The sequence below is a fragment of the Emydura macquarii genome, unplaced genomic scaffold (assembly GCF_026122565.2).
Source record: "Emydura macquarii macquarii isolate MOO-44397 ecotype Brisbane River unplaced genomic scaffold, CSIRO-AGI_Emac_v2 contig_1045, whole genome shotgun sequence".
NCBI lineage: Eukaryota > Metazoa > Chordata > Testudines > Chelidae > Emydura > Emydura macquarii.
The window spans coordinates 20,840,090-20,848,774 of record NW_027131182.1 but is presented as its reverse complement, the minus strand read 5'-3'; the positions used below and the strand labels follow the sequence as shown (position 1 = coordinate 20,848,774).

The window sequence follows — 8,685 nt, the reverse complement described above, 5'->3', positions numbered from 1 at the left end:
CTCATGGGCCAAACTCCTCAAATTTAGGGTTCTAAAATTAGGTTCCTAAATCCAAGAAGTAGTGTGATATTATTTAGGTGACAAAATATGGATTTAGGAGGCTAACTGCAGATATCCAAGGTGCAAATGTTGGCCATTGTGACTAAAGTTGCATATTCAGCCCTTAAGACACCCAAAATTAGTATCCACTTTTGCAAATTTGACCTTAAATGACTTTCCCAAGGTTACTTGGTGAGTCAGTGACAGAGCTGAAATTAGAACCGAGAAGTCCAAACTTCTGCTCCACTACTTTAACTAGTAGACTACACTCCCTCTGATTATGTTCAGTCTAAATTCTTGTTTACATTTAAAATAACAATATCGCCTTTTTATTTTGTCTTCTTGTCAGAGGTGAAGTGGGCTGCACCTTAACTGAATTCCCTGGGAATTTCCTTTTTCTTTTCTGATCATTCTAGCTATCTATTTTAAACCTGGACCTCTCCTTAGATTACCATGCTTTTATTTTCTTGAGAAGTAACAGATGTTAGAGTTTGTAATGATTACATCATTAGATGACTGAAGTGTCTACATATGTCAGGCAAAAATGTATTTGATATAGCTTTATATCTTTATTCTTCAGCCTTTCTCTTTGTCAGACATTGTTTCTGACAGAGTTCCTTCCCCCTGCTTTTTTTTCTGTTCTAGATGATATTACCTTCAGTGGAGCAAAAAACCTGCTCACTTTACTCCTCTAGTCCCTGCCCCTTTTGCCCCACCCTTCCCCCTTCTAAAAGGGCTACTTGGCTGAATAAAATGGAGGAGGAAAAATATCTGCTATTATTTTTAAATTCTGCATTTAGAAACCAAAAGCCCATAGTTTTTATTTCTTGATTTACATAAGGAATAATCGGTATGTCCCAAACAACTGAAAACTATTCTCGAAATTAATCCTAAAAGAGGGAAATTGTAGACCTAAAATATTATAGAATACAGGGGACTATTGGCATGAGTCATAAGATCAGGAACTTAATTGTGATTGATTTTGAACAGTGAAGACTTAAAACCATTGGGCCAAATTATGCTCTCAGTCCCTGATTCAGAAAATATTTTAAACACATGCTAAATATATATTCCTGTTCAGCAAGTCACTTAAGCATGTTTTTAAGTCTCATGGAATGGGGCTTTAGTTGAGAGCACAAGATAGCCCAGTGAAGTTACTTGAAAATGTATTCTGGACCCAGCAATACTATTGAAAATGGCCACTGTTGTTTTTTCCTGCTCAGTTCACTGGATAAAGTTTATGGAGTTCTGAAAACAAACATTTTATGGATATCCACCAGGAGGATAAGATACAATATTAGCTCATTGAAAGAAATCCCTCAGTGAACTTTACTTCTGGAAGCAAATCACCTTCCTGAGATACTGTGCCATTTGCATTTTTTTTCGTGTTGTGTGTGATGATGTTCTGGGTCTTCTCTTTAACTTTGTTGGGGGACAATTAGAACACCTTTGAGTGTTTGTGTTTGTCACCTTGAACAGTGATGGAGTTTCAACAGAGTGCCCTAGTAATGTGGCATGGTTCTGAAGCTTACAGGAGTGTGAATGCATATTCAAACCATCCCAGAAAGATGCAAATGAAAGAGGTTCAATTAATGACAAACCTATCTCACTAACTTAGAGGGCAGAAAAAAGGCTTATATTTATTCTTATTCAGAAATGTATTTGGATTTACAGTTATTTGATATCAGCACACTGAAGACACTGATCAAGAAAATGTATTCAACAAGTTGGAATTATAAGTGTTGTGGATGCTGAGTTTCAGTTGAGAGCTGTATCCTTGAACAACTCCACTTCTTCCCAATGTCTTTCATAATTGCATTTCCCCTAAGAACTCTGAAAACAGGGACAAATCTCCCCTATCCCTTTATAACCAATAACTGAGGACTGCACATAGGGAAAATTCCATTTTTTTCCAATTGTGTTCACTCATCATTTATTTACAAATACACATTATAACTTTTATATACATTACACATTTACACGGTAGAAAAGTACAAAACTATATATTTAAATGAATTTATATTTAACTCGCAATGTTTGAAAATATAAAATTGCATCAGAAAAAAAGTATTATGAAAAGCAAGAAACTTGAACTGATAAAGCTTTGATATAACTTTTAGTGACAGTTTAAAAGAACTTTAAAAAGTGGTAGTGCAGGACCATCTTAAAGGAACCACCTGATAAAACATTTATGTATGTTACAAAAAAAAATAATAAAATAAAATAGAATAGAATAAAAACTTCGTTCTCATTATTGTTAGCCATATAGTTATTAACAACCTTCATCATTCGATTTCTTTGGGTCCAGAATTCTTATAGTACAGTATAAATGCTCAGCACATTGGGAGCAAATCAGTACATGAAGTGATTAGAAGTAGAGAAAAGTGAAGTGGAAGAGGTGTCCTTAAAGATTGCCTCTCTGCACCCTGAAAGTGTATTTAAGTCTGTTACAACGCCTTTTGGTCAGTCAAGATTCCTTGTAAACAAAAACCCGAGGGAGGGATCATTTATGTACAGAACCGGCAAGAAGAAAATCCAATAAATAAACATAACAGAAATTGACATGCAAATTTTTGAAACTGTAGAGGAATTAACATCAGTGAAAAGAAGAGCTGAGAGTCATGTGGGTAAGCTCTAAGGAATGGACTTTTATAGTTTACAAAAAAAAAAAAAAAAAGCTTTACTTTACAAGCAAGAGACCTCACAATAAATAACACTGCTCTTCCCGTAACGAATAAATTTCTTCAAAAAACAAGGTGTACAGTCAACCAGACATTTTATGTATAAATTATAAAACATGACACAGTATAAATAAATGTCTACAAGACTCAACTATATGTATACTTTTCTTTCTCCCCAAAATAAATAAGCATACACTTATTTACAGTATGGACATTGATTTCTTGCCCAATGGCTGTTCCAATAGTGATGGAGGTTTTACCACTCTAGAATGGAAGATATAGGAAAGTTGTAGTCCGGGTCTTCATCTTCCTCTTCTTCCTCAGGGTCTTCATTAATGGCTAGATGGGAGAATACAGGGGAGCTGTTGTTTAAATAAGGACAACAACAGCGCAGAAGCAGCTCAGTGCATGTTTTCAAAGCCCTCTGAACAGCCATAATACAGCGTTGCATTTTACGTGACTTGTAGTGAGATGCTCTTTGGCATCTGCTGTTATGTAATATGGTTTTTTATACATAAGCTATGAAGTCATAACTGCAGAAAGTTCTGAAGAATCAATGGCTCAGGTTTTATTGGCAGATTCCTGAAATCAGATAAAAAGCGCTCTTGTGTTCTAGGTTTAACTGCTTTGTGTCCTTCATTCAGAGTTAGTAGAGGCAACTGCTCTAAGACAGCAGCCCATGTGCTAACATTAAGCTTGTTTTTTTGGATGGAGTTAGGTTATATCCAAGTGTTAATAAAGCAAACAGCGAAGCACACTAAAGCAAACAAATTAGGAAAAATAGCTAGTATGATATTCTTAGGACAACCCCTTCCTGATAACATGACTTTTCCTCAAAAACAAGTACCTTGAAAGTGTCGAAGCCACAGACTGTTGACTATCTCTTGCAATTTACCAATCACACACAGGTGTATAATATATATATATATATATATATATATATATATGATATATTTCTAAGGGAAATATTTAAATGAAATTCTCATTTCAAAAGGCATAAGTCTTCATTACCTAGGGATTGCCTTCAGAAGCCTTAAATGTCTGCAAGGTTAAAAATCTCACTTACAGTTGCAAGATCCAGAATGCTTTACTTCTAAAAGAACACCCATGGAACAGGCTGCTTCTTTCATCGCACACTCGCTTGGATAAGTAGTGTTATCACTGGCACAGACTGCTTCATCTGACTTGCTTTCAGAGCACAGCTCATCACAGAGGGCACACCGACCTCTGCCAACCTTGAAATCCCACAAGCATTTCTTCCCAGCACTGCACTGGATATCCTCACAGGATTTTGCTTCTAAAAATATGATATATTAGAAGTGAGTAAAGCAGAATCTCTCTTCTCACATAACAAGTACTCAAAGAAAAATGAATATGAAGTTTATGGGTCAAATCCTACTCACTTTTAGCAAGCACATAGTTATTTTGGAAATCAGTGAGCCTGTGTGTAGGCGGGGGATGGGAGGAGGAGCAAAGCAAGCAGAATTTGGCCCCAGGAAGGCAGAATTAAATTTGCATATTGTAAATGACACAAGGTCTTGACCTTCTCTTATTGAAATCAGTGGGAATCCCCTCTCTCCAATGACAATGGGAGGTCTATAATTTGCCAATTAATTAAACAATTCTAAATTGATTATTTTTAAAAGCTAAAACGTATAAAATAGTTGTTTATGCTATGAAAACCTATTCATCACATGCTATCACAATGGAAATACATTTGAGATCTTCAACTTTTAAAGATAATTTTTCAAATATGAAGTTACCAGAAATGTGTATGTTATGTGTATGTAAGTTTGGTGACAAACATTGATAAAAATTACAATTAATATAAAATGTCAGGTTGTTTTGAGGTTATTTTCTTTTCTTAATCCACAACACCACTCCCCAATCACTACAAGATTTGTAAGAGGGAAAAGTTAACAGATGTATCTGATTGAACATTAAATAATATTTGCCAAGACCTCTTGAAGACAAATGTTTCCAAGAATCCAGTTCAGTTAAATGATGAGATTGTGTTACTCTGTTGTCATATCAGAATACATTTAAGGACCTGACTCCAGTTCTCATTGGGTGTCAAATCTCATACTGATATCCAGGGATATCAGGGATTGAGACCTTTGTCCACTCTTGGAGCCCAAAATCTTGCCGGTGTCAGTCAAGCAAAATTTCTTCTTTTGCTTGAATAGTAACTGTAGGATTGGAGAACACATTCAATTCTAGACAAATACTCGACATCCAAAAACCCATCTACAAAATTGTGAAACTAGTTATGAAAAGCTATTCCCCCTCCCCCATACACCCCCCCAAACGATGATACCTACTGATACATTTTCCCTCGTAGGCTAATCCAATGGATCTGCCCAGTAGGCAGGTAGCCTTTCTCAGGTGGCAAGCACTAGCATATGTTATTCCATCATTCCCACAGAGATACTGTTCAGGGGAAGTAGGCTCCGGGCAAATCCGATTACATGTCACACAGTAGGCATTATTAGTTTGATCAACCACACACGTGGAACTGCCTGGACATAAAACATCCCTGCAGGTCTCTGAAATAAAGACGGAAACACAATGATTAATAGGAGATCCAATGGCTCATACAGGGAATGAATATGTGAAACAATCAAACAAATGAGACAGTCAAAGTCTTCATCTGCTCTCCTCACAAAAGGCCACTGGGGAAAAACCTTCACATCTGAGGGAAGCTGGTGTGAGCACTTTGTTGCAAGACTCAGGGGATTCTCAATTCAGCTACGTTCTTGTCTGTCGAAGGTGGTTAGTTTTTGTCCCTCAGCATTTGAAACATCATTCTTGTTATTGTGGGGAAGTAGGTCAGCTCCTCCTCCCTACACTCAGTCACACACTCTATGGCATTCGGGGGGACTTGGTTAGATTTGTAAACCTACTTTTGCATTTTCCCTGATACTGGACTTCAAGTTCGGGTTGCTCTTTGCATCTGGCTTTGAGGAGCGCACACTCGTTCCTGTAGGTTTTCCCATCTAAGCCACACACGGGACCCTTCCAAGTGACATTAGAGCAATCCGGAGCACAAACACACCGAGGTTTGTTCTTCTTGTTCATTTTACATTTCTTCCCCGGGCCGCAGTCCACGTTCTCGCACGTTTCTAAGGGGAGGCGAAAGAGGCAACATTTTAACACCTAGTCTGCTCACCAGACTTCGGGTTAATAGGGTCCATTTACACGAACACCGCAACCCCAAGGCACCTAAGGGAGCGAACAAGGGTGTTTTGGGGGTTTTTTTTTTAATCCAGAAAACAAAACTGGGAGGAGGGGGATCCTGAGAGAGATCCACCGAAAAGGAGACGCAAACGGCTGTTTTGCACTCACATATTTGGCCAGGCAGAGGCTAGATTCCTTCCCCCTTCTCACTAACGCGGTGTCCAAGTCGGTGCGTTTATTTCATGCGATGAGTTTTAAAATCCTAATTGGAGAACGGCGTAGGGACACTGCCTTGCTGACTCCCTCCCGGCCACCCCCCCCCTTGTGGCTTCTCTCCTGATCCGGAGCGTGTTTCAAACTCACCTTTGCATGGTATACAGTTCGGGGCCCCCCCGTTAAAAATCATCCATTTAAAAAGCGTGTTGTCATTGACGTCTTCTTCAGTCCACGAAGTGGTTAGCCTGCCGGTTTTGCAGCACTCCTCCTTGCTGAGATCAGTCTTGTAGAGGACCTGGCAGCGGCCGTTCTTTGCCTGCCGGAGCCAACAATTCCCAGCTGCAAGAGCAAGAGGGAGAGAGAGAGAGAGACTCAGCCATATCAATGTCAGTTACCAGTGACCCAGACACAACACGTGCGGCTCGCATTGACTTTTACTAAACTGTTTACTTTTATTTGTCCCATTTCATAAGCTGCAGCTACTCTGGAGCAATAGGCGGTGCAGTTTAAATAACCCGATCGAAACAGGACAAGGCAGTTTTCTGCGGTATTTAGTCCATGTGTAGACCACTGGGGACTTGCATGCACGTGACAGAGGTTTGAAAAGGATGTGCATTACAAAACGGAATAAAAGAAAAACACACTGGCAAAGACTTTTTCCCGTTCTTCTTCTTCTTCTTCTTCTTCTTCTCAAATTCTGTACAACATTGTTTTCGTGCTGCACAGAGTTTCAATCCAGGCCATTTTACAATCTGCAAGAATTGGTAACATTTGCCTGATGGCGACGTCATTCGAAATGTTGCTGCTTCCTTTAAGAAATGTCTTTTCTTTGCTGAAGCAAGTTAGCAGCGATCCAAAGAAAGGTGATCCCAGTAAACAAAAGGCCGGGGTACAGAAATTGGAGGCCACTACAGAGTTTATAAACCAAAAGTTATAGGTACCGTCTCTTCAGAAAGAGTTTCATGGGGCAGTACAATGCGCTTAAATCGGATAGAGATTTGTTTTACTAGTATCTCTGTTGTTTGTGGATTCGAGCCAAGAACATTAGTCCAAGCAACTCCCCCTTTTTTAGTTGGAGAGTTTTGGTTGGGATGAGCCTCTCGGAATAACCAATGTGACTTCTCCAGCAACTCAATAGCAATTGAGTCTGATCTACTAATCCAGCAGGGGCTCGATGCTATCTCCTCACTCCAATGGGAATTTTCCCGGAGTGAAGAGTACAGGATCAGCCCCTCAGATCGATATCTATGGGGAGACGGTGGAGGGGGAGGGAAGCTCCTCAAAAGGCAATAATTGAATAAACAATACCCTTTTGAAAATCAGTTTTCCAGAATCAAAAGAATGATAGAAGTCAGTTTTTGAGCGCCTTCCAGTTGCCTTGACACGGTTAACTATATACATCCAGCTCAGCGAAAAGATATTCAGTAATACATCAAACAGCAATCTAAGTCATCCAGGTTGTTATCGGAGCCGCATCAAGAAAAACCAACGATCACTTGTGGAAAAGATAGCTATTGCCTTTGTTGTTTGTTTCCTTCGCCTGGGAAACTTATTTAAACACATTCTCCGATTGCAGCGGTATTCACAGCCCAGCAAAATTCACTCACCCAAAGTGGGGAGAGGAAAGGGACAGGAGGGGAGGAATCCAAATATTGAAAAGATAGCCGGAAAATGACTAATATTGGTGTCTGAAAATGTCATTTGTGATCGTGAAACTGACCACCCCGCCACTCTGCTGCCAAGCAGTCGGAATGGAAAATCTAAGCTACATTGCAACAAAAACTTTGAGCACCTATTTGGACTGCGGGACTACGAAAGTTCCTGTGTGGAGCCGCGGTTCATTCATGCTGCATAATAACCATAAATCATCATCGCTCCTCTGTACTCTGCATAGGAGTTTGAGGATCCGATCAAAAATAGCTCTCAATGTCACCTCAGTACCTTGGTACAAAGCGGTCCTATTCTCATAGTTAACTTGCGGTCCTATTCCTACAGCTGGCCCCTTGTAGAGAGGCGTTCAACAGGAGAAAACTAATCATTCAGAAAAAGAAAGAAAACAAAACACATCTACAAATAAACAATCTCATCTTACCCTGTACTGTGTGATCTTCCATGAAGTGGCACAGAAGCATCAGGAATAAAAACATACCCGGCTGGATTCTCTGATTTAACATCCTCAGTATACCAATGAGTGAAAGAGACAGAAACAATATCAAGTGAAGCAGAGAGAGACAGACACAGAGAGAGAGACAGAGAGAGACAGAGAGCACTAGTCAGTCTGCTTATGATCGCTCTATTGAATGAACGTCAGCCTCTCAATGCAGTCTCTCTTTAAATCTATAAGGGGGTCTTAGCTGTCTGCGGTGGGCGGTCTCCTAATGTGTGTGTGTTCGGGGGTGGGGAGATTAAAAAAGTTCACTGTGAATCAGGTGACATTTTCCACCTTCTGGAAACCCTTTCCAATTATCTGTTTTAGGTGCATACTCTCTCTCTCTCTGTCTCTCTCTCTCTCTCACACACACACATTCACACACAAACACACACACACTCACACAGTCTCACATCAAATCTG

The 8,685-nt window shown here is 39.7% G+C and overlaps 1 protein-coding gene across 1 annotated transcript; it reads right to left on the bottom strand.

Annotated features, from left to right (window-relative positions):
* Positions 1–1,798: 1,798 nt before the first annotated feature.
* FST (follistatin) lies at positions 1,799–8,391 on the bottom strand. The gene is made up of 6 exons (XM_067545680.1): positions 8,206–8,391; positions 6,261–6,452; positions 5,624–5,842; positions 5,042–5,266; positions 3,787–4,017; positions 1,799–3,059 (listed from the first exon to the last, which is right to left on the bottom strand). Exons 1-6 carry the CDS (start codon positions 8,285–8,287, stop codon positions 2,977–2,979), a joined length of 1,032 nt encoding a protein of 343 aa, XP_067401781.1. The 5' UTR covers positions 8,288–8,391; the 3' UTR covers positions 1,799–2,976.
* Positions 8,392–8,685: the final 294 nt, after the last annotated feature.